The sequence below is a fragment of the Sarcophilus harrisii genome, chromosome 3 (assembly GCF_902635505.1).
Source record: "Sarcophilus harrisii chromosome 3, mSarHar1.11, whole genome shotgun sequence".
Taxonomy (NCBI): Eukaryota; Metazoa; Chordata; class Mammalia; order Dasyuromorphia; family Dasyuridae; genus Sarcophilus; species Sarcophilus harrisii.
Genome location: NC_045428.1, coordinates 148,006,989 through 148,034,802, shown reverse-complemented (window position 1 = coordinate 148,034,802; position 27,814 = coordinate 148,006,989). Strand labels below are relative to the sequence as shown.

General features: G+C 34.2%; 1 protein-coding gene across 1 annotated transcript in view; it reads right to left on the bottom strand.

The window, feature by feature from the left end:
• TM9SF2 (transmembrane 9 superfamily member 2) overlaps positions 1-24,052 on the bottom strand; it is a 74,943-nt gene extending 50,891 nt beyond the window's left edge. The window contains 2 exon segments of the mRNA XM_031958622.1: positions 23,503-23,674; positions 23,676-24,052. Coding sequence (XP_031814482.1) covers positions 23,503-23,674; positions 23,676-24,037 — 534 coding nt within the window. The 5' untranslated portion in view covers positions 24,038-24,052.
• Between the last annotated feature and the right edge of the window lie 3,762 nt (positions 24,053-27,814).

Here is a 27,814-nt window from a genome sequence, read left to right as displayed (position 1 = left end):
TATTTCAATCCATTAAAAGTACAAATAAGAAAGTAGAAGTTCAAGATATTAAATCATTTGGTGGGGGTGGAATAAAGGCAAGGTCTTGCCCGAGTCCTCCCATATCCCCTGTAAAACAATGTGAAAATAATCCCTCAAAACAAACTCTGAAGTGGCAGAATCAACAAAAGGACAGGGCGAAACAATTTTCTAAAGTGAGTGCAGTGCAGCAGCAAGTAGGCTGGTGTGAGGGAAGAGCATGACACATGACACACTGAATCTACAGTAGTAGCTTCCAGAGCTCTCAAGCCTACCCTTTGCTGGCACTGGGACTGCTGTATTATTGTTCATATGCAAGTATAAAAGTTGCAGTCTCAGGGTAAAAAGAAGGGACTAGCAAGAGCAGGGATTTTAGACAGTTCCAGGACAGAAAAGAATTCTTATGATCACACACCAAAGCACAGGCCAGGAGAGCAGTGCCCACATTTCACGCCAACCTGGAAGAACTGAAAACTTACAGATCCTCAGAATTAGCTTTGAAAACAAAAAGCCGAAACTTGATAGATATTTCCTCCATCTTGAGAGCACAGTCCAACTCTAATAAAAGTTAAAAATCAAGAAAAAATTTGGAAAATTGAGTAAACAACAGAAAAAGGAGAACTTTTTTAGAGAATGTTACTACAGTGACAAGAAAAATCAAAACAAATTCAAAAGAAGACAATGTCAAAAGAGTTATATGCAAAACCTCAAGGGAAAAAAGTGAATTGTGTCAAGGCCCAAAAAAGAATTTCTGAAAGAGGTCAAAAAGGATTTTTTAAATCAAATAATAGAAGTAGAGAAAAAATTGGAAAAAGAAATGACAATGATGCAAGAAAATCACAAAAAAGTTGTCAACAGATTGTTAAAGGAGGCAGGCACACACACCTACACAAAATAAAACTTTAAAAAACAGAAAAGGCAAAATCTACTTTTTAAAAGAAGAAAACTTGTTAAAAGCAGAATTGGCCAAAATTCTTCAAAATGAAGAACTCATTAAGAATGAGAATTGGCAACATGGAAAAAAGATATACAAAATTTCACTGAAGAATTCTACTACTTTTTAAGTAGAAGAATTAGACAAATAGAAAACAAAAGCTCATTGAAGAGAGTATTTTCCTTAAAAATTAGAACTGGGCAAATGGAAGCCAGTAATTCCACCAAGACATCAAAAAACAACCAAGTAAAAGAATGGAAAAAAAAAAAAAGGAAAAAAAATGTGAAAAATCTCACTGAAAAAATAAGTGACCTGAAAAACAGATTGAGAAGACATAACTTAAGTAGTGAACTACTTGAAAGTCACGATCAAAAAAGAAGCTTAGACATCATATTTCAAGAAATTTTCAAGGAAATTACTCTGATATCTTAGAAATCGAAAGAATCCACTGATCATCTCTTGAAAGAGATCCCAAAATGAAAACTCCCAAGAATATTAAGGCCAAATTCCAAAGCTCTTAGGTCAAAAAAAAAGGAAAAAAAATACTGCTAACAGTCAGAAATGAACAATTCAAATATCATGAAACCACAATCAGGATAACACAAGACTTCACAATTTTTACATTAAATGATTTGAGAACTTGGAATATGATATTCCGGAAGGCAAAGGAGCAAAGAATCCCCTATCCAACAAAAATAAATATAATCCTTCAGGGAGAAAAAAAAATGGAAATTTAATGAAATAGAGAACTTTCAAGAATTTCTGATGAAAAATAAAAGTTAGGTAGAAAAATCTGACTTTCAAATACAAGACTCAAGAGAAGTATAAAAAGGTCAATAGGAAAGAGAAATCATATAAGAGATTCGATAAAGTTAAACTGTTTACTTTTCTACAGGGAAAAATGATACTTATCACTCCTAAGTACTTTCTCATTATTAGGGCAGTTAGAAGGAATATATATGGTGTGAGAAATGAATATTTCTCTCTGGTATTATTAACTAATAATCCAATCAGAACCAAAAATCCCCACACCCTTTTCTACTTTCTCATCTAGAAATCAACCAGTATAGGAAATCTTTCTGAAAGATCTCAGTGTAGGAAATCTTTCTGAAAGATCTCTGCGGGTCAAGATCTAATCAGAGTAAAAGAAATTCTAAATTTAGGTTAATGAGTACATTCCTGCTCATTATGTTTGCTAAGGTTTGGGAAGTGCTGATTCTATCTTTTGTCAGACAGGTGATAAAACAACTGATGTCTCTTTGACCAAGTTTTGGGTCATTATTAATAAAATAATTTTATTCTTCATCTGAGAATTGCCAGTACATATTTTTTGATCATTTATCAATGAATTTGACCTGGCAGTTCTCAGATGAAAAAATAAAAGATATCTATACTCATGAAAAAATGCTCTAAATCCCTGATTAGGGAAATCTGATTAGGCAAATGAGGGAAACTGATAAGGCAAATTAAAACAACTCAAATTAAAACAACTTTATAATATTAAATTTGGCTAATGTGACAGAAAAGGAAAAATGACAAATGTTGGAGATGTGAAAAAACTGGAGCACTAAGGCATTGTTGGTGGAGTTGTGAACCGATCTAAGCATTCTGTGGAAAATATGGAACTATGCTCAAAGTGTATCCTTTGACCCAGCAATGCCATCACTAAGCCTATAATATCCCAAAAAGAGGGGAAGAAAAAGGAGAAAGACCTATATGTACAAAAATATTTATAACATTTTTTTCTTATGTTGGCAAAAAACTGGAAATTGAGGAAATACACAACAACTGGAAAATGAACAAGCTGTGACAAATGATTTTGATGGAATACTACTATGCTAGAAGAAATGATGATCAGGATGCTTTCAGAAAAACTTGAAATTACATAAAATAATACAAAGTGAGTAGAACTAGGAGAACAATATACATAATAACAATACTGTACAATGAATCAACTATGAATGACTTCGCTATTCTCAGTAATATAATGATGTAGGACAATTCTGAAGAACTATGATGAAAAATGTTCTTCAACTTCAGAGAAAGAACTGATATAGTCTAAATACTAATCAACTGTACCTTTGTTCAATCTTTTAATCTTTCTTTTTCTTGTGTTTATTTTTTTTTGTTTATTTTCTTTTATACAACTGTATAAGCTATAACAAATTTGGAATTAAAAGTTTGGAAACTAAAAATTAAAATTTGTCATTTGAAAAAATACTTAAAGAAAAAAAGATATTTAACCATTTGAAAAAAATGGAAGCTAGAATCCATAACTTCCCAATACAGACTCCAGTGCATGGTTTTTCTTCCAATCCATAGCTCCAACCCCAATACACAGCAAAGTATCCTCCTAATTTTATCACAAATTAATCTCAAATAGTTATTAAACCTAATTTTTTAGTCAGTATCAACACATACTGCCATTTACGATATGAAGCAGCACTTTGTATCCTAAAACCTTTCCTTTCAAGTTTCACAATATCCTCCTTATAGTATTTGAGGATTTTTGCTGAACACTAAATTTTCCTCCCTAGTTCATAAGTCTTTCTCAGGATGTGGGCAGGTTAAACTATGATTTTGTACATTTTTATTTCTGGTATCTTTCAGTGTTCCTAACTATGGAAGCATAAAGGGAATACAGAGTTTACTTTTTGTTAAACAAGAACTAAAATCTCAAGCTAAAATGAAAATCCAGCATGAACTACTTTATTTTTATATCTTAATGGTTTTGCAAAATTATAGTCCTATTTTTCTTTATGATCAACATTACTAGATTATGAAAGTTTCAATACTGCAAAGATTTATCCTAGATAAATTCTGGCAAATGATTTCTTGAGGAAAAAACCATCAGAAACTGAAATACACTATCTATCCTCCTAATAGTGTTGTGATGAACTCATGGTGAAGAATGAGGCATATATTCAGAAGTGGCAAAGGTGGGGGGATTTGTTTTGTTTTGTTTTTCTTTCAAATATTTTTTAGAGGTTAGGGGTACAAGTAATAACATTATCAAAAAAAATTTTTTAAGAGAAAAAAAAAAGGCCATTGAAGTAATTAGAAATACAAACATACATAATGAAAGTCAGCAGGAATACAGATAAGCCAAATAATTTTGAATATGTTTACTTTATTGTATACTTAGCCAGTGAAGTAACTTAAGGGATGCAGATTAAAAGATTCATGTTCAACCTTATTTTTCTTTTTTGACTTTGTATATGGAAATGCTTATCTCAGTTGCATATAAATTAAAATAAAATAAAAATTAATTTTTAGAAAGAAAACAGGTACACTAGTGTTCTGTTAGCAGAGCTGTGAAATGATCAAATCATTCTTGGAACTATGCCCCAAAACAATAATAAAACATGTCTACCCTTTAACCTAACTATACCACTACTGAGAGTATATGCCAAAGAAATCAAAAAATATTCATAGTAGTTATTTCTCATGGTAGACAAAAATAAATAAATAATAAAAAAAAGGGAATTAAGAGGTAAAGCTAAGAAAACAAATTGCAGTCATAAATGCAATAAAGTACTATCATAAGAAATGATGAAATGAACAAATTCAAAGAAAACTGGAAGGATCTCTATGAAATGATAAAGAGTGGAATAAATAGAACTAGGAGGACAATTTATACAACAATAAGGAAAAACAAACTTCTAAGCCTTCTTAAAAACTCTGATCAATATAATGATAAAAGCACAAACCCAAAAGAATAATGATAAAATGTGACCTTCCTGAAAAAGAAATGATGAACTTATAATTCAAAAGGAGACAAAAAGACATAATATTTTTGGGTATAGCTAAACTTTGACGCCTTCTTAAGAACTCTAATTAAAGCAATGATAAACCGCAAGTCTAAAGGAGTAACAATAAAACATGACCTTCGTGAAAGAGAAGTGACGATCTTATAATACTTTTAGGTATAGCCAACATGGCCCAAAGATCTGGGCTATGATTCTGGTTTTGACAGCAGAGGCTGGAAACTCATCCAGGAAGAAAACAAAAGAAAAAAAATATTGAGATATGAATGCAAGCAAAAGAACAACTGTGCTACTATTGAATTCAACCTAATATAAAAAATATACACATATTATCTAATATGCATACATCAAAACTTCATTAAAACTTCTGGGATACTCTGGAGGGAAAAGAGTTCAAACTATCAATAACCTCATGAAAAAAATGCTCCAAAACACTATTATTAAAGAAATATAAATTATAAACAACTCTTAAGGTTACACTCCAGGAAAATAGGCTATTGCCACTTCTGGTATTTCTCTGAAGTGAACTACTCATTCTGGAAAGCAATTAGCAATCACTAAAATCTTGGATTCAATAGTATAACTAGCTAGCTAACTAAGAGCTTCATTTCAAAAAAGAAATTTTTTGAAGAAAAAAAAGACACCCATACCACAATAATATTATTAGCAGCTTTTCTTGTTTTATCAAAGACCTAGAAACAAAGACAATGACCATCAACTGGAAAATAGTTTAACAAATTACTGGCATATAAATGTAAAAAGAAAAACAAAAACAAAACAAAAAAAAAAACTATTACTCTGCCATAAGAGATAACAAAAAGGAGAGATTTTAGAAAAACTTGGGAAGATTTGTATGTATTGATACAGAGTAATGAAGTAAGCTGAATCAGAAAAACAATATACAGCCATAATATCATTGCAAAGATAAACAACTTTGAAAAACTTAAAAACTATGGCCAATTCTCTGACCAATCCAAAGGACGATGATCCATCTCTTGATGGATGAGTAATAAGAGTTAAACTGTAGAATGACACAATTCTGGGCATGGGAAATATGTAGATCTGTTTGACTATACATGATACAAGAATTGTTGTTCCTTTTTTGGTTTGGAACTCAGGGATTTGTGGGGAAAGAGTACAATTCCAAAAAAGGAAAAAAATGAAAAAGAGTTGTAGAAGCCTATTTTCTAAAATGCAAAGAAGGGGAGAGAACAAAGTTCAAGGGAAAAACACAAAAAAGAAAACTTTGAGAGTAACATGTTGAATTTATTACTTTTTTTTCCCCAAAGCAAGCTTTACATAATAGACATTTCACATATAATCCTCTTTTTCTCTCTTAATTGTATGTGGAATTTTTTCTCTTCAGGTGGAGGGGAGGCTTATTACCTATAAAAATATTTAAAATTATCAAATTGTGCTGAAGATTTGGCTTTCCATTCCACTCACTGAACCTATGTCTCTGAATGAGCTTTAGACAGAAGATGTAAATCTACTGTTCTCAACAATTTTCAGTTGAAGATACTAATATAATCATATAAAAATGCTTTAAATTACTATTGATTAGAGAAATACAAATTAAGACAACTCTGAGGTACCATTCATAGCTCTCAAATTGGCTAAGATGACAATAAATGTTGGAGGAGATGTGAGAAAACTGAGTCATTATGCATTGTTGGTGGAGTTGTAAAATGATCGCTGGATCATTGTGGTACATAATTTGGAATTATGCCCAAAGGGCTACAAAACTGTGCATACCCTTTGAAGCAGCATTGTCACTACAATATCAGTATCTCAAAGAGATCAAAAAGAGGGAAAAAGACCCACATGTGCAAAAATTTTTGTAGCAGTCCTTTCTATAGTGGCAAACTGAGTGGATGCCCATCAATTGGGGAATAGCTGAATAAGTTATAATATATAAATGTAATGGAATACTATTATTCTATAGAAATGAGGAACAGGCTGATTTCAGAAAAGCCTAGAAAGACTTACATAAATTGACACTGAATAAAGCAAGCAGAATCAAGAGAAAATTATACAAAGCAACAAGATTATGTGATGATCAACTGAGATGGACCTGGGCTCTTCTCAACAATGCAGTGATTTGAGGCAATTCCAACAGACTTGGGATGGAAAAATGTCAATCGCATCCAGAGAAATATAGAGATTGAATATGGATGAAAACATAATATTTTCACTTTTTTTTTTATTTGCTTGTTTTTTCCTTTCTCGTGTTTTTTCCCCCTTTTTGTATGTTTTTTCTTGTACAACATGACAAATATACAAATTACTTGCTGTCTTGGGGAAGAGATAAGAAAAGGAGGGAAAAGAGAAAAATTTGCAACATAAAGGCTTATAAACATGAACATTAAAAATTATTTTACATGTATTTAGAAAAATAAAATATTGAAAATTTAAAAAAAAAATCTACTGTATTCTCAGTAAATCTCAGTTCCTGCATGATTCTCTTAGTGTAAGTATTTCACCCCATGGAGAAAGATTCCAAAATCTCCTCTTCATCATATTCAGTTTTCTGTTCCTACTGCTAATGCTAACAAAAAATGACCACTTCTGTTGGGCTTTCAAGCATTATTAATTATCCAGAAGATCCTGCTTATATGACCTTGAACTTCTTAATATCACCTCTTTCCTCAAAAAGAGCAAGAAAAAAAATCACAGAATTTGAAAATCAGAAAGGCTTTCAACAGCCATTTAGTCAACCCATATATTAAAGGAACCTCCCAAATAATTGAAGTGCTCTGTATTTATCCTTTAATATTACATTTAGGTGTGAATTTTTTTTTCAAAAAGATTTTTCTTCAAGATGATGGAGAGGACACACATTTCTTTCTGATCTCTCGCAATCCTCAGACTAATTCACAAATTCAACCTCTGAATTAGCTCTGGACTGGCAGAATCTACAAATATTAGGAGTGCAACAAATTACCAGCAGAAGATAATTTTGAAGATCGCCAGAAAAGATGTTTCTATCAAAAACAGAGGGAGGCGGCCAAGTGAGAGCAGGCTGAGCATAGACATCAGTGCAGAAGCAGGCGGTATGACAGAGTATCTATGGGGAGGACTCTACCACAGTGTTGGCCACTCTGCCCTGGTTGCAAGCCAGTAGGTCAGCAGAGAAATTATAAAACATCCAACACAAACACAAAAGGTAAATTGTGAATGCCAAAAACGCCAAAATCTCAAGGGACCTGGCCTCGCCCACCCAACATGGGGAGTGAGTCAGCATTGACCCAGAGCAGCCACTTCTGCTTATAAAGGAAGTTGCCACTTATAAAGGAAGCTTTTCCTCCCCTGCCCCAAAAGACCATAACTTTTTTTAAAAAGTGAGTAAAAAAGCAAAGAGCACTCTTACCACAGACAAGAGAAGAACAGATTTCAAACCCTAAGGAGACTAAAAGTAGACTGTCTCCAGATGAAGGCCCAAAGGGTGATATAACTTATTCCCTATCACACAAGGCTCTCCTTTTAAAAAGGATCTTAAAAGAGAGCTAGAAGAAAAATGGGGAAAGAAAAGGAAAATTTTGCAAGAGGGTTTGGAAAAGGAATATAACTTTTTAAAAGATAGATTTGACAAGATGGAAAAAGAAAACAACTCCCAGAAAAAGTTGTGAAAAGGAAAAAGAAAACTTAAAAAAACAGAATTTGTAAAATAGAAAAAAAAAAAATCCATAGAACAAAACAACTCATTTAAAAACTCAACTGGACAAATATGAAAAGTAAAAAAAAAGTAAATGAAGAAAATAATTCTCTAAAATTCAGAACTGAACAAATGGAAATGAATGACTTAATGAGACATCAAGAATCAGTCAAGCAAAACCAAAAAACTGAAAAAAATAGAAAAAAATGTAAAATACCCCATTGGAAAAACAACTGACCAAGAAAATAGATCTAGGAGAGACAATCTAAGGTTTATTGGACTTCCTGAAAACCTGAGAACCTAGACACTATTTTTCAGGAAATCATCAAAGAGAACTGCCCAAATGCCATCAAATCAGAAGGTAAAATAACCACTGAAAGAACTGATCTCCTGAAAGAGACCCCAAAATTAAAACTCCAAGGAATAGTATGGCTAAAGTTTAGAGCTATTGGACCAAGGAAAAAATATTACAAACAGCCAGAAAAAAACAATTCAAATACTGAGGAGCCACAATAAGGATTACCCAGGACCTAGAAGCTCCACCTTAAAGGATCAAAGGGCTTGGAATGTATTCCGAAAGGCAAAGGAACTTGGAATGTAGCCAAGCATTTTCTTTCAGAGAAGAAGATGGACATTCAATGAAACAGGTGAATTCCATTTATTTCTGATGAAAAAACCAGAACTAAACAGAAAATTTGACCTCCAAATATAGAACTCAAAAGAAGTATAAAAAGGTAAAAAGAAAAGAACTCTTGAGAACTGTATCTGTTATGGGTATACACAGAAAGTGCATATACAATTTGATTTTACTGTTATGATATAAAAAAGAAACTAGAGGTGGAAAGAGGATTGTACTGGAAAAAGGGGAAAGTGGAGGTAAAATGAGGGAAATTACATCTCACAAAGAGGAAAACCTAATACAATTGAGGGAAAGAAGGGAGGGGGATGAACAGATCTGGCTCAAAAAGAGAATATTAAACATATTTGGTTCCACTGAGAAACTTCTCTCACCTTATAGAAAAGTGGGAGGAGTAAGGGTAAAAGGGAAAGGGTAGGCTAAATAGAAGGGAGAACAGAAATGGTAGGGGAAAGGTATAATAAAGAGGGAGGGTCTCTAAAGGGGGAGGGATTCTAAAGAGGAGGGCTGGTGGAGGCAAGTAGTGCTCAAAAATAAAATACTGGGGAGGAGGGAAAGGGGAAAAGGAAAGAGAAAAGTATAATTTGGGGCTAATAGGATGGCAGGAAATACAAAATTAGTAGTTTTAACCATAAATGTGAATGGAGTGAATTCTCCCATAAAGCAGAAGCAGATAGCAGACTGGATTAAAAGCCAAAATCTGACAATATGTGCTTACAAGAAACACATTTAAAGCAGAGTGATACACACAGAGTAAAAGTAAAAAGCTGCTTCAGGTGAAGTAAAAAAAAGCAGGGATAGCCATCCTGATCTCAGATCAAGCAAAAGCAAAAATTGATCTAATTAAAAGAGATAAGGAATGAAACTATATCTTGCTAAAGGGCACCATAGATAATGAAGCAATAGCAATACTAAACATATATGCACCAAGCGATATAGCATCCAAATTCCTAAAAAAGACATTAAAGGGAGCTGCAGGAAGAAATAGACAGTAAAACTATAATAGTGGGGGATCTCAATCTTGCTCTCTCAGAACTAGATAAATCAAATCAAACCACAAAATAAATAAGGAAGAAGTTAAAGAGGTAAATAGAATACTAGAAAAATTAGCTATGATAGCTCTTTAGAGAAAATTGAATGGAGACAAAAAAGGAGAACGTTTTCTTCTCAGCAGTTCATGGAATCTATACAAAAATTGACCATATATTAGGATATAAAGACCTCAAAATCAAATGCAGAAAGGCAGTTTTTTTCAGTTCACAATGCAATAAAAATTACGTTCAATAAAAAGATTTTTCTCCTAATCATTAGTTTGTCTGCCAGCTAAAGTTTACCTGTTCTTGTTTCTTGGAGTTGGACAATACTCTCAGGAATAATAGCTTAGCTGAGTGTACTAAAAAAATAAAATTTACATTCAATCATTTCCATAGCAACCATCTCAACTGTATCTGCTCTGATGCAGACTGCTATCTATTTAAGAGACCCTAGCCTAAAACCTTCCCAAACACAACAAACACAACTATTAAAGGTTATTGTATTATACTTATGGACAGTTTAGAGATTTTTCCAAGGATAATTTTGACTCTAATTTTGTCTGATTAGAGTTAACTAGGGATCTATGAACTATTTGATAATTTAATAATTATATTTCAAATAATTTATTTCCTTTGTAATCTATGCATTTTATGTATTTAAAAACAGTATTCCGAGGAATCCATAGACTTATCAGACTAGCAAAGAGATTCATGATATTAAAAAGTTTAAAAACTTCCCCTTAAGTCGACATTTTGTTAATTTGTCATCAAAAGGAAAAAAAGTTTTAGACCAGGATTCTATACCATATTCTGCAATAAGATTTTTTGGGGTTGTTTCATTATTTGGGGGGGAGGAGGAAGACTAGATTGCTTCATCTCAAACAACCTATAAGTACAGGAGCTACTTACTCATAGCCTGATCCAAATATAAATTGGCATGGGGGCTTTGATCTGTTTTGCTTTCAGCTCAAGAGTACTCATTCATCTTCCTTAAACAATCTGGTGGCTTCCCTCTCTTGAAGGCTTACTGATACCAAATTTGGTTTAGACATGCAAACTAATTGGCTTAACACACAGCACCTCAGAACTCATGAGATATTCTAGCCTCAGCCTCTCTTCTAACTGTGATTAAAGGTATGTCTCAATAATTCTAAATGAATATTTGACTCGAATACAAAAGATCACAAAACAAAATAAATTTGTTGAAATCAATGTAGTCATCTTTCATGGGGAAAATTCTTTTTTTTAAAAAATAAGTTTTATTGACATTTTTCATATTACATACTAAATTACCCCCTTAACCTTGTCCTCCCCTTCCTAGAGGGTCCTTATGAATATTTTTGTAAAGAAAAAAATTAAATAAAAAAAATCAACACATTGAAAAATATGATGTAATATAAATTATTTCCCATTTGTGGACCATTTTCCTCCTCCAAACTTTGCAAAGAAAACAGGAAAGCAAAACTATCTCCTATATCATGTTGGGGGCCAATCTTGGTCTTTTTCTGATTTCACATTATTCAGTTTTGATTATTTTGTAGTTGTTATTCTTTCCACTTATACTGTCTTAAGTATACTATTTTCTTGTCTCTGCTTATTCTTTCCACTTATACTGTCTTAAGTATACTATTTTCTTGTCTCTGCTTACTCAGTTTTTATTGCATTTCCAAACTTTGTCATATTAACATTTGTTGTTTCCTACAGCAGTACCACAATTTTGTGGTTTCCCCAGTCAACAGGTATATATGTTTCCAGTTCTTTGCACCAAAAAAAATATTGTAAGTTATTTTTGGTCTTATTCCTCTAAAAAAAGAAAAAAAAAACATAAAACTGTCATAAGGGATGGAACTTTGTTATAAAGGGGAAAGGGAAAGCTAAAAGGATAAATGTAGGTGTTGTAAAAACAAAAGATTTCAGTAAAAATCTACTTTAAAAAAAATTCTCCCAATGAAAGATGACTATCAGTTGGATCATTTATTTTATAATGTGACCTTTTATATTTAAATCAAGTATTCACTGAGAACTCATATATAGTGTGAAATACTGGTCAAAAATTTTTTTGGCCTATTTAATGTAGGGGACTAGTGTATGCTTAGAGTACCTTAAATGATGTTTCCATAAAGAAGATGTAAGAAAAAAAGATCTCTCTCCATGTGAGTGATACTAGGGGCTGCTTCCAAAAGAAACAGCATGTTGTAAAAGGGAAGTGCCTTAGAGAGATAGAATATGACATAACCTTCATTTAGAAGACCCAATAAAAAGAACAGAGCCTCTAGTCTCCGGAGTTTCCAAAGGCTCTAAAAACTGTATTCCCTTATTCCAAAGTTCAGGTTTGTTAAAATGCCACACAAATATATACTATTATGACTACTTCAGTTTTTAAAAATCAAGCACAAAAATAGGGAAGACCTACCTTTAGAATCATGGAGCTCAAAAAACTTAGAGAACAACTTATCTCATCTCCCCATTCTAACAAACATGTAAAGGAATAAAAGCCAAGCAGTTAAATGAGTTGTCATAGGCCAAATAGCTACTAACTCCTGCTACCAGTCTGATATTGTTGATAAAGTTTGCTTAACAGCAGTTTAGGTGAGTGAAAATTGCATAAATTGCAGTTTATCACAAACCTGTTAGCTTCTGTGACACAGTTCATCATAAAGCTAATTTCCTGCTGCATTAAGAGTAGTGCCATGTCCAGATCAAGAGAAATTAAGTCTTACAGAATTTTATAGTGGCAAGATCACATATAGAATACTATCTTCCAATTCTAAGAACCAACCAGTTTGTTTGGGATTTTTGTGTGAAGCAATTGGGGTTAAGTGATTTGCCCAGGGTCACACAGCTAGGAACTGTTAAGTGTCTGAGGCTGAATTTAAACTCAAGTCCTCCTAACTCCAGGGCCAGTGCCTATCCACTATGCCATCTAGTTGCCCCAAACCAACCAGTCTAAAAACATTAACAAAACCATAGGCAGATCATGTAGAGGAGAACAGTCAGAATAAGGGGTCTGCAAACTATATCATAAGAAAAGCATTTTGAATGAATTTGGAGATGAGTAGCTTGAAGAATTAGAAATAACATATATTATAAACATATGAGGGAAAAGTAGACATATTCTACAATATTTCAAAAGGTAGAACAAGGACCGCAGCATAAAAAATATAGAAAAGTTTACATCCAGCTCATTTTGTTGTCTTAATAATTGCAGAACTGAATAACAGGATTTTGAGGAATTGCCTCAAAAATAAAAATAAAAAATTACCAAGTTCCATGTCACTAGAAAGGTTAAAAAAAAAAACAAAAAAACAAAAAAAAAACAGCTTCAAGTCTACCAGGACCACAGAAGATTCTTAGATAAGGTCTGCATTAGACAACATAAAACTGAATTGTCCAACAACAGAAATCTGGCATCTTAACCTTGAATTTGCAACTGGGCTCTATGAAGTCAAGAATACAGTGGAGCCAGGAAATTACCAAGACATAAGAGGGAGGGGCAAAGCCAAAATGGCAGCAATCTATCTTTGATCAAATCATTTTAGCTTTCCCTCATCTGTCTCTGAGAATCACGAAAACACAACTTAATACCCAAGAAACTAGCAACAGATCCAGTCCAGAACACCCCTCCAGAAGTGTGAGAGAACCTAGCCCTAATATTCAATCTGAATTCAGGTAGTAGGTTGTAAGAATCACCAAAATTTAAAAAAAAAAAAAAAAAAAAGAATCTCCCCATAATGAGTTATGATGTCAGAAACGGTTTAAACACATCTAAAGAAGATAACTTCTAAAAATCTACACAGCCTTGGCATAAACCTGACTAGAAGTCCCGGAAGAGATAAAGCAAGAATTATAAAAATGAGTTTAAAATTTTTAAAAAATGGAATGAGAATGCATACAAAGAAAGTTGGAGCATAAACAAGAAGTAGGGAAAGAACTGGAAAGTTTGACACAATAAATATAAAACCTTGCCTAAGCACATTTCCTGAAAATTAGAATGGATCAAATAGAAGCTAAAAATCTAAAGCCCATAAAGAAAGAGAAATTCCATTTAAAATAACTATAGACAGAATAATATATTTGGGAGCCTATTTGTCAAGACAACCCAGGAGCTATATGAACCACAATTACAAAATACTTTTCATACAAATAAAGTCAGCTCTAAACAGTTGGAAAAAATATCAATTACTCATGGGTAGGCCAAGCTAATATAACAAAAATGACAATTCTACCTAAATTAATCTACTTATTCAGTGATATTCCAATCAAACTGCCAAAAAATTATTTTTTAGGGCTAGGAAAAAAACAAAAACAAAATTCATTTGGAATAAGAAAAGGTCAAGAATATCAAGGAAGTTAATGGGGAAAAAAAAAAAAAAGATGGTGCCCTAGCAGTATCATATCTAAAACTCTTATTATAAAGTAGCAGTTATCAAAACAATCTGGCACTGACTAAAAAATAGATCACAATGTACACAATAATCAAGACTATGTTAATAATCTACTGTTCAACATACCCAACGCCTCCAACTTGTGGGATAAGAACTCACTGACAAAAATTGCTTGGAACACTGGAAAATATAGTATGTCAGAAATTAGCCACAGATAAATATCTCACATCCCATACCAAAATAAGGTCAAAATTGGTACATGAGTTGAGGATAAGGATATTCTAAGCAAATTAAGAAAGCAAGGGATAGTTTATCTATCAGATCTTTGGAGAAGGGAGAAAGTTATGCCCAAAGAAGAACTTAGAGAACATTAGGAATTATAAAATATATAATTTTGATTACATTAAATTAAAAAGTTTTTACACAAACAAAACCAATGCAATCAAGATTAGAAGGGAAGTAGAAACCTGGGAAACAATTTTCATAGCAAGTGTCAAATACATAGAGAACTCAGTCAAATTTATAAGAATATAAATCATTACCCAACTGACAAATGGTCAAAGGATATGAACAATTTCCAGATGAAGAAATTAAAGCCATTTATAGTCATACGAAAAAATTCTCTAATCACTATTGATTAGAGAAATGCAAATTAAAACATCTCTGAGGTACCATCACATAATCTCATATCGGCTAAGATGACAGGATAATGATAAAACCCTAGAGGGGATGTGGGAAAACTGGGACACTAAGCATAATTGGTAGAGTTGTAAACTGATCCAACAATTCTGGAGAACAATTTGGAATTTCCCCCAAAGAGTTATTAAATTATACACCCTTAGAAAGCACTACAGGACTGTCAATTTGGAGCCCATGATGCTGAGGTTGTGCGTGTTGACAAACAATTTGCTGGACAGTTCCTGCAGGACAACACAGCTGCAGCATATAGTCTCTGGGTTTCCAAAACAGAGTACTGGAAAGGGTACCAAGTACCAGCATATTCAGCAGGAGGAGAAGTAGCAGGAGCAGCATCAGTGGGCAGAGATGGCAGCAAAGGATCCAAGACTGCTGGAAACCCTGAGCCCCAGCCTCCATTATCTACCCATTCTCCTCAAACTCCCCTCCACAAGGAACCCTAGACAGCTTAGGATAACTTGGAATGAGGGGAGAATGGAGTGGGGATGGGGAGAGTATAAAGGCTACAATTCCTCTCAGAAAGTGAGTTGGGTCAAGAAGGGCTTGGGCCCAGTTGGATACCCCACTTGTTTCTTTGGAGAAATGGGGAGGGATGGACTAGGCCACAGACTGGAGATGTACTTGTTATGGAAAAATTCATTTGGTATTTATCATTTTCACAACTCATTGTACATTCTACTGTATTTCTACCAGTAATTTTCCATGTTACCTTATGGAAGTCATTTACCGTGGACATGTATTCCCATTTAAGAAATGAGGGGGTTGGGCTAGCTGACCCTGTATATTCCCTTCAAATTCTAAAATTGGAATATCCTAAAATAATCACAGATAAGACTCTATCCAATCATTGCAGGCATAAACAAATGCAAAAATACTTAATGAGCCATGCACTATGATCCAAGGACCGTATCAAGTAAAGATAGAAAAGCAAGGACACTCCTCTCAAAGTTCTATAATTTATTTATTACCCTTTTAAATATTTAAGGAAATCTTCCTTTGCCTCAGTCTTACAAATAAAATATAATGCATGATTAGTCTATTCACTAAAAGTTTTTATTATTAGGGGTGAAGTAGAGTGATAAGGTTGAATTACATCTTATCTGATTTTAATTAGCTTACTTTAATGGACTATACCACCCTCCCTTTTCTTTTTTTTCCTCATCTACAACTTTACTTCCTGTTCAGTTTATGCTATGACTAATCTCAAATTTCATCACAATTGCAGTGTTTTATTATATGAAGGACATCTGGTTTGCAACCTACTGTAATCTATTCATTTCTACATTGATCTCTTTCACACCTACTTAATCCTTTTTTTTCTTCCCATTTTTTGAGACTCTAAAGTTGCAGGCAAACAAAGTTGATTTTGATAAATAATCCCAACTTAATTAAATAGATGACTAACTAAACACAATGTTCAGTCTAAGGCAAGGTTGCAGAAATCTTGTTTGCTTATAAGCTAAGTCTGATTACATCAAGAGATTTAGACCATCATTCCTGCCTACACAGACTAAGTACTTTCAGGCATCCCCCAGACCAAATTCAAATATCATTAAGAAATAACTGACAAAATGAATAAAAATATAATAATAGATAATGTCACTATGTGGTTTTCTATGTCAGTATGCACCAAAATGGTTTAGGGACCCTGTTTCCACCTGAGTTTGACACCAAGTGGTTTAGACCACTTGAACTTGATAGTAACATCTACGGATGTTACTATGGACCTAGTAGAAAGAAGGAATAAAATGAAGACAAGAGGTCCTGCTTTAGAAATCAAACATTCCAGAAGGAATATGAGGTCAGAAATGGATATCTATGAATCTATTACTGAGCTATGTTATGGCAATTCCCTAAATTCTATACTTACCAGAGTAATAAAACGTCTACATGCTTAAATAGACCAAGTCACTTGAGTTTTAGAGTTGGAGAGGGCCTTAACTAGTCCAACTTCTCATTATATAACCTAAGGATAGCTGGAAGATATCTCCAGTTTATATACTTCAATGTCTGAGAATACACCAGGTATATAACTTGTCTGAGTGCATATACACTTTTTTTTTTTTGCACTGAAAGTTTAGACTTAATACTCTAAGAGAAGTAGGAAACTAGGTTGAAGTTACAGATTATAAAACATCTTATCATAAACAAATTACAAGAACAAGGAAGAAATTTCCACTCAGATCAATAAGGGAAGAGTTCATGACTAAACATGGAAGAGAAACCAAAGATAACACAATTTTTATTACATGAAATTAGAGTTTCTTCACAAACAAAACCAACACAGTTAAAGTTAAAGAAAACCAATTAACCATGAAAAATTTTCACAGCAAATTTCTTTGATAAAAGGTTGATTTCCGTAAGGAGATACCCATCAATTGGGGAATGGCTAAATAAGTTATGTATACAGATATAATGGAACACAATTAGCAGGCTGATTTCAGAAAAGCTCTAACTTATGCAGAGTGAAGGGAGTAGGAGGAGGAAAATGTTGTACACAGTAAATGAAAGCCTGTGTACTGATCAACAATGACTGATTTAGCTCTTCTCAGCAATACAATGATCCAAGAATTCAAAAGATATATTAGATGATAGAAAATGACATCCACATCCAGAGAAAGAACTATGTAGTCTGAATGAATGTGCACTGAATTCAGGATGCTATTTTACTTCTGTGGTTTTTTCCCTTTTGGTTCTGTTTCTTCTTTCACAACATGACTAATGTGTTTACATGATTACACGTGCATAATCTGTACCAGATTGCTTGCTGATTTAGGGAGGGGGATGAGATAAAGGAAAGGAGGAAAAAAATGAATACTGAAAACCTAAAAAAAAAAAAAAAAAAAAAAAAGAGCCCTTGCCTAATTGATCAAACATGAACAGGATATTTTCAAAGAAAATTCAAGCATCAATATTTATATTAAGATATGCTCCAAAACACTAATAATTAGAGATTTAAATTAAGGAACCTTGAGCTTCCACTTCACAGTCATCAGATTCACAAAGTCTACAAAAAAGGAAAATGATAACTATTAGAGTAAATATGGGAAAACAGGCACATCAATGCACTGCTGGTGAAATGTGATTTAATCCAGAAAACTGGAGGCTATTTCCAAAAAAATTAAATTGTGCATTCCCTCTGACTCAGTAATATTACTGCTAGGTCCATATACCCCAAAGAGACAGAAAATGAAGAAAAAAGATTCATATGAACAAAAATATTTACAGTAGCTTTTTTTTGTAGAAAAAAATCTGGAAACTAAGGGAGTACCTATTATACAGAATGGCTGAACAAATTATGGTACATAAATGTAATGGACTACTAATGACAAAAGGGATTGTGTTCAGAGAAACAGGGAAGAGTGTATGAACTAATGAAGAGAGAAATGAGCAGAACCAGGACATTTTATACAGAAACAAAATTATCATAAAGACAACTTTGAAAGACTTAAGAATTCTGCTCAATGCAATGACCCATCATGATTCCAGAAGACCAATGGTGAAGCATTGTAAATGACCTAAAAGAGATAATGGATTCAGGATAAAGAATGAGACCTGCATTTTTGAAAAAGCAAATGCAGAAATTTATTTGACTAATCATATGCTATAATGTTTTTCTCCTTTCAGGGGTGGCCAGATAAACTGAAATTTTCCAAGGATCACTAATTTATAAACAACTGGAAGACTGATGATAGTGAAAACTATAAACTGACCCAAGCAAAGCATAAGAAAACAAGAGCAAAGTTTCCAGACTGAGGTGAACACAAAAAAGGAAAGATTCAGAAGACACACTTAGCATGTGTATACAGTTGGGAGTCTGGAGATGAAGGGATAGTGGTATGTGAATGTTACTTTGAATAAGGCTGTGAAGTTTTTCCTAGAATTCTACCACATCAGCTAAGAGAGAAGGTATTAACTATTATTTATTTCTTAAATTTCTCTTACTAAGTTACTGCACCTAATAGTTCCTTTACAATGACTTCACACAAAGATGCTGGGGGGGAAAAAAACCACCACCACAACTCTATTTTTAAAATTGTTTTAAAGTGATACTTTTGATTTTTTTGGACCTCATTTTGAAACAGTAAGTTCCGTAAGAAAATATGATACAATATGCCAAAGGTGATCAAATACAAAAGAGACAAAGGAATGAGCTAGATTTGAAGGACCTGAATTTGAAATCTGCCATATGCCAGTATGCCTAAAGACAAACTATTTGACTTTAGATCATAATTTTCTCACCTATAAAAACAGGGATATTAATAACATGTTCTCTTGGAACTGTTGTGAACAAAGTGATTTGTAAGTGCGGAGTACTATTAAGAATGCCAGATTTTAGGCACTGACAAAAATATATAAAATTATGATATTCAAGAAGCCAGGAACTGAAGGCTCTTGTCCAGCGAAATAACTGACAACTAAAAGTTGTCAATATACCTAAAATTTATACACTCTTCAAGCAAACTACAATAAAGAAACATAAATGAAAATTCTTTTTGAGCAAGCATCTTGTATATTGTGAAATTTTCATATGGTTGGCATGTGTCTACTTGCACTCTTTAATATTTATAATTTATGTACAACATTCCTAGTTGTAGGAAATCACAAGAGTGCATATTTGGCCACACTTATCTAAATAGGAAATTAAGTTCCTGTTCCTTCATCTAAGAGAACATGATCTACACTTCAAACAGTTAAAAATTTGGCACAAATTTTGTAGTGCTAGTGGTGTTAGTTGTTCTAATATCTAAATTCACTATTGACAAAAATAAAAAAGACATATTGTTAATCTTAGGAAATTAATTAACTTTCCAGATTTCACTAATTTGCATTTCTCAATAGTTGATTACATGCTCGGCAGTATATCCAATAACTTTAAAAGTCTGAAATAATAAAATTTTGTAGTTTGAATTTTTGAATAAGAAATTGGCACAACAGTACATCAGACATAGAACGTACAGCAAATCCTATTTACTTCTACCTATTCCTAAGATTAGCCAATATGGAACATCATCTTGATCTGAGGAAAAAAAAAATGGGATGGATCTAGAAATAAAAGGAATACTATGACTATACTTCTACCTACTTTACCGTGATTACAAAAAATAATGGAAAAGACAAAATGCAGAAAACAAGTAAGAGTAAAGAGAATGGTGCTGAAAAACAGTGATTCTGGGGTTTACTTGAAATTTTTTTGCTTAAGACATAATCTCAAATTACATTACCAACATATTAAAACACCAAAATAATGAGACCACACAAGAATTATCATAAACCATAAAATAAAAATACATATCTTCCAATTTCACCTAAATACAAAAAACATACAACAAAAGACTACAACTCATATTGTATTTTCCCATTAATTCAAATTACCTTGCAAATATTAAGCATCATAAAATCCTATTAAAATGATAAGTATATACTGTTACTCTTATTTTGTAGCTGTAAAAACTAGCAAAAATATGGAATTCAACATTTTTAAAATTTTAACATTTTTGTTTATATGTAATTGAGAAAAAATACAATTAAGTATTTTAAAAATTATCGAACAACTTGTCTGAAGGCAGTGAAAGAACATAACCCAATTCTTTCTACACATGCTCCATGTTTGAAGTAGTAACTGATGCCTTCTTTTAGAAAAATTCCTTTCTAGTTTTATAATATTTATTTCCATATTTTTTAAGGCATGTTCTTCCAGCTGTTTAAATTACTTGTGACTGGTCATAAGACTTGATATTCCCTTCCAAATATGTATTTGGTCACATTAACAGATCATTGGGCTAATAAAATCAAAACTGACTCTTGCTATTTACAGACTCTCCTTACCTTAAAGGTAACTGAATTTGACAAGCCAGAGTTCTCAGGAAAGGAGGGTCAAAGTTTATTTCAAGTTTCATTAAAGAAAAGACAATTACATGAGCTATTCTTCACTTTCTTTTTTTTTTTTAAACACAGCTCTATCTACTCAAACAGTATTCTAGTCTTGTGATGACAAAAAATGGATTTCAGAAACTGGCCCCCTCTGGCCTGTTTTCTACCTCCTAAACCAATCTTAGATGTATATGGAAGATTTGTTGAGCTGACACTATGGTTACTCCAGAAAGAAAATTCAAAACCATCTTACTGATTTGCCAAATACTAATGCTACACAGAATACTTCTTGTTTATTATCTGGTCATCTGTATTAAAATTAAAGAACTGATTATTTTGAATTACTTAGGTAACTGTCTCAGTCTTCCACTTCAATGAGATTAGGACTTTTATTCTGACTAGGCAACCCTTGTGCACACAAAAAAATCACATAGTATTAGTCAAACTTAAGTTTGACTACCTATACAAATTTTTTAAGTTTTCTAACTAATCTAGATATATACTATCCAGTGTCATTAAGAAAAGGTAATAAATATAAAAAGGAAATGTCTTTTATGTAACAAAAGGAACATATAATACTTGTAATATAAATATAAAAATATAATAATAAAGGAAATTAAAATTTTTTAATAATCTTATTTCAAATAATTTATGATCATATCTATAGGGCATTCTACTATCAATCCTTAAATATCCTGTTAAAAGATTATTAAAAATGTGAGGAAAATCAATTTAAGTTCTTAAATTATTAAAGGTAAGTGTTTGTGAGTTATGGGTCCAACTGTAAAATGTAACATCTTGTATAGTAAGGTATATTATGTTGTTCAATTATGTTTAACTCTTCATGACATCATAGGAGGGCTTTTTGGCAAAGATAAGAGAATGATTGTTCTATTTTATTTTACAGACAAGGAAATTGAAGTAGACAGGGCTAAATAATTTACCCAAGGTTACACAACTAGCAAGTGTTGAGGCTGATTTGAACTTGGGTCCTCCTTACTCCATGCCTAAGAGCTCTACCCACTGCCACCTAGCCACCCCATATTATAATGCACTATTTTAGAATGTACTTTAAGAAGTGACTGAACATAAGTTACTACATTCTTTACTGTTACTCAACCTGAAATACTTTAACCACTAAAGTATTTAAGACTTGCCTTTAGAAAGTCCCTCTTAAGAGTTTCCTCAACTACCTGCTTCTTTCCTGTCTTTCAATTGTAAAAAAAAAAAAGAACTTCTTGGAAGCAGCATGTACTTTTCCCCTGAAGCAAGTAACAGTAAGAAAATAAAAATGTGGAAAGTTAAAGTCTTCAGTGGTAAAAGTAATAGTAGTAGGAATTTTGTGCATTTCTAGGTGTAACCTCTATAAATAAATAGTCTTTTTATAATGATGTGATTGTCCAGGACTGAGACAATAATGCTTGGGCAACAGGGCTTTGCACATAGTAGTTCCTTAGTGAATGTTTGTTGAATTAAACTGAATTAAGTGCAGCACTTCTATGCTCAAGTAAATTTAAAAAAAAAAATTAATAACTGGTTTTCTTAGTAAACCTATGTACTTTATTTTATGCATTTAAAAATATTATTGGGGAGAAGGGAGTAAGTTTAGAGGTTTCATCAAATTGTCAAAGGGTTCATTGTCCTCATTTGCAAGATAAGTTTTATTTGATTCTCTGCTCCACAGACTCTTAAAGTAGAGCCAGTAAGCAGGAAGATCTGAGTTCAAATTTGGCCTCAGGCACTAGCTAGGTGACTCTGGTCAAGTCACAAGAGCAATAATTCACACTGCTAGCCTCAGCTTCTTCAACTGTTAAAAAAAAAAAAAAAAAAGTAGAATACAGCACCTACTTTCCAGAGTTATTGTGAGGTTCAAAAAAAAGTATTTTTAAGGCACTTAGCATACTATTACTGTGCCTAACTCCACAGAAGTGGTTTGTCATTCATTTCTCCCATGCCTACCCATTTTACCAATGGGCATTGAGGCAGAGAGTGACTTGTGCAGGGTCATCCTGGTAGTGTCTGGGAGAGGATGTTTACTCTGGTCTGCCTGACTCCAGGCCCGGTGCTCTGTCCACTGCACCACCCAGATGCCCTCACTGGTACATAGTAGACGCTATATACCCGCTGGCTGTTTGTTACCATCGTGGTTATTAGGAATGCGGGAGAATTGCTACAAACAGCCTAAAAGTAAGTGTTGTGCCCCAAAAGGGCATTGGGAGAGCACCTACTCTTCTCCCTTTTCCTCCCCCCGTGATGCCTAGGACAGTGCGGTCCAGGTGATTGCCCGGTGCCCTGGACCCTGAGGGTACGGATAAGCCTTTTAAAGCTGGTATTCAGAGACCGGAAGGAGGTGGCCGCAATGGGTTCCATGGCTAGTCCCAAGCTCCAGAGGACCGGGGCCTGCACCCTCAGAGGCCTGGGGCCTGGCCGGCCTGCCCCCGACCCAGCCCTCCCCGCTTGTCTCGTGCTTTCGGCTTCCACCACCATCATCCCCGGGCCCACCTTGCACTCGGGGCTCTCCTTTCCTTCCTCGCAAAAGTTGACAGGCGCCAGGCCCGGCAGGTAGAAGGCACTGCCCGGGCCGGGGGCGGCCGTCAGCAGTAGGGACAGCAGCAGCCACCGCCACCGAGGAGAAGACGACGACCGGGGCCCCGGACTCATGACGGCAGGCGTTCTCGGGAGAAAGGCTGGCTGGGCCGCGGGGAGGGAGGGACGGGGAAGGCCCGGAGGGGACACACGGACTAGCGGCCCGGGAGGAGGCGGCGGCAGCTGAGCAGGAGGGCGGGTCGCCGTCCGACAATTCCGGTCGCACTGGGAGATACGACCGCCCCCGCAACAGAAACCGAACTAGGTTACGACAGAGTATGTGCGACTCGACTGCGCAGGCCCAGTAGGAAGCTGTCCCGGAGCCCCTTAAGAGTTTCCGGGAGCGCGTGTAAAAAGAAAAATCCAGTTTCCCGTGTTTTCCTAGACCCAGAAGTAGGGAGCTGAAAGGAAAACGCGGTGGGCGGAGTAAAGCAAGCAAATAGGTGGGCATACGGAGGAAGTATCTGCTACATTGAGAGTCAGTATAGTTAGTTATACGGCACCCATTCTTATCCTTTTCTTATTATCTGTCTCTTTTAACAGCTTGGTGAAGTCTTTTTCAGAATAATGTAACACATTTAAAGAAAGCCTGTAGACCTGAAAATAATATTCTTAAATGCATAAAGTAGAATACATAGAACCGAAAAGGAAACGATACTGAAATATATTTATGTGTATAAAATAATGCTCTTTCACACAGTTACCTTGCCCAAGGTCTTCTTGACCACTTATGAACAGATTATTAAAAGTGTGGGGGAAATCAACATAACTTCTTAAATTAATAATGGGAAGAGATTGTGGACTACCTAGTTCCCTGGGGAAATCTAGGCAATGGTCCCAAATTGACCATTACTAGACAAATGATCGTCAGTTTCCTTCTATATGAAACGTAAATAACAAGGTAATTAATCTGGGTTGTGCTGTGGAGAAAGTGCTTTATAAAGTGATTTCATTAATGTGGTTACTTTCTTCACCAGTACAAGTGACAGCTCATTCACTGTCTAGGTTTAAGAACTGGAAAAAAAAACTTTTAAGGGCAGCTAAGTGGCAGAGTGCCCCCTTGAAATCAGAAAATCCTGACTTCAAATCTGGCCTCAGACTGGGCAACACTTAATCCTGTGGGAAGCCACTCCATATATCATACAACAAGACACTCCAAATGGAGTCACAAAGAGTGGGACACAGCTGAAAAATGATTAAACAACAAAACATTCAACCAACTAGCATTCATTAATCTCCTACTGTGTACCATGTATAAAAAGGTAAAAGAGCCTATGGTACCCTCCCTCTAAACATTGACCTTCTATAAGAAGAAACAAGAAAACATGTACACATAAATAAATTCAAAATAAATTTATAATAATAACACTGAAATGGGAGGAGTGAGGGAATTGGGAATAGCAGCTAAAATAGGGGGGATTAGGAAAGACTTTGTCAGTTGGCATTTAAGCTGAGCTTTAAAGAAAGGCAGAAGCATAATAAATGTGGAAATATGTTTAGAAGAATTGCACATTTAAAAAAATTTTATTTTGAAAACATATGCATAGATAGTTTTTTTTAAAAAAAGAAAGGAGACAGAAATGATGAAAAATTCATTCTTCTTTGGCTACTACTTGTGCAAAGGAATATTTTGTATGAGAAAAAGCAGCTAAGCCACTTTGTTTGGAATGACAAATTCATGAAGAAAAGTAATGAGTAAAAAGCCTTGAAAAATAGGGTTGAGGAAGTTTGTGAAGGTCTTTTGAGTACTAGAAGAATTGAACTTTGTCCTGGAAGTAATTATGATCTTTCTGACTCCAGACCTGGTGCTTTAACCATTAGGCAATATAGGTGTACAATATAAATGTTAAAAAATGTATTTTTGTAGCAGTGAGATATTTGGAGTCATTTTAAGTAAGCAGAGTAATAACCAATATTTCTATAGCGCCCACTTAAATGAGACTCATAGCAGAAACTATTTTTTGTTAAAGATATAGAAACAAAAGAATGGTCAACCTTGGACAAATCCTTCTATGCCTTAGTCCTCTATTTGAAAAACTGTAATAACTCTCCGTTCTAGAAAAATCAAAATTTAACATGTTCTTAGCCTGTTTTCAAGAGAAAGCTCACCTATATGAAGATAAGTAAGTTTTAAAACTAGAAAGTAAAAGTCAATGCAATTCAATAATTTGGAGTTTTGTTAACTGTGCACAGTGGAAAGGACACTATACTAGACTTATAACTCCTATAAGTTTTAATTAATTACAATTTTAAAAATCAATAAGCATCGGAGGATGCTTATCCAAGAGCAACTTTTTAAAGTTCTATCCTGTTCTTTCATGGGATTAGAGAAAACCAAGCAAGGAAATGAACTCCCTTTATGTAGGATAGATATACAAGTCACCTCTAAACCTCTGTCCTCTTCTATTCCCTCGGGCTCCCTCCTGCTAGATCTCACTCCACAGTATCTAATCTATTGCCAGGATCTATGGAACTCACCTTAGCAACATCTCTTAAATAAGCCCTCTTGTCTCCCCTGATACTCTGGTGCAATCCCTCATTACCTCAGTCCTAAACTTAAAACAATAATTTGTTGGTATGTCTGCCAGCCACAAGTCTTTGACCCAATCATGCAGAAAAGTTACGCTAAATCTGGCTTTGAGCATTTTCTCTGACTTTCCCCCATGCTTATCAAATGAACTGGAGAAGAAAATGGCAAGCCATTCTGCTATCTTCGCCAAGGAAACCCCAAATGCAGTCATGAAGAATCAGACACACTGAAATTACTAAAAAGAAACTTGACTTAATAGAGAATTTCCTGAGAGCTTTGAGAAGTGGAGTGATTACCAATGGTCACAAATTCAGGTCTTTCTGACTCAGAAACCAACTCTACTACCTCTTTAGCAGTAGAATCCACTGATGTGTGATCTTCATTCATCAAAAGGGTCCTGGATCAAAGGTTTATTGAGCAGTAATAACTTTAATTTCTAGAGTGCTTTGAGAGGAAGTGTGGTATTGTGAATAGAGGGCAAGACTATAGAGTAAGAAGGGCTCTGGCACAAACTGCAAAATTGGGCAAGTCACTTTATCTCTAACTCCTTCAGGAAATTCTGAAACTATAAAAGAGTGTTGGATTTGGAGTCATGGATGAAATTCTGATTCTGCTACTTACGTGTGTGACCTTTAAGTTTTTTTTTTCCCTCTAAGCTGAAGGGGTTTTACCAGATGATATTTAAAGTTCCTTCCAGTGCTAATTCTGTGGATAATTCCAGGTTATGAACCATTTACTGATTTGCTTCAGTGACAGAAGTCACTATAAGCCCAGACCAAAAATATACAGATGGGACTTTGTTTTTAATATATTTTTCTTTATAACACTCTAGGGAAGTGAAAGGTATTATCACTATAATCTGTGGTTTTCACCTTCAGTTTATGCCAGAGAGTAAATACATAGGCTCACCAGCATATAATAAGTACTTAATAAAGTGTTTTCCCATTCTTGGCTTTTTGTAAATCTCAGCTAAATTTCTTACCTTCTGCAAGGTCTTATTTAATTTTATTAAGTTAAATATTTTTAGCCATATTTAATTCTAGTGCCTTCCCTCTAACATTATCTCCAATTTATCATGAATATAGCTTGTTTGCATGCAATTGTAAGTTTGAGAATAGAGACAATTTTGTTGTTGCTCTTGGTTTGCTTATTTTCGTGGGTTTCTTAAAACTTTGTATGCTCAATGCTTGGCACAGTGCCTGGCACATTGCAGATGCTAAATAAATTAAAGTTGATTGACTTCCTATCAATTTAGATTGAATTATAATTATTAGTATTATTTCTGTCTTATTCCCCTTCATAAAGTTTAAGCCATTTGAGAATAAAGATGATGCTGGGGATTTTCTCTGGTTGTCCCCTATGCCTGGAACATGCTCTCCTTTGTTTTCTCTTCTCTACTAGGACCACTGATTTTTCTGGCTTCCTTTAAATCCCAACTAAAATCCCATCTTTTATTGGAAGGCTTTTTTAACTTCTTAATTCTAGCTCCTTCCCTCTTTATCCCTTCAATAGCTCATTTTTCATATGTATTTGCCGCTGTCTCCTCATTTAGATTGTAAGCTCCTTGAGGGTAGAGGATTCTTTTCATTTCTTCTGTGATTGTCAACACAGGTGTTAAATAAGTGATTTATTGATTGACTGTCAAGATTCCTGACTTGCTTACTGACTTACATCTCCATTTTATAGAAAAAGCCACTA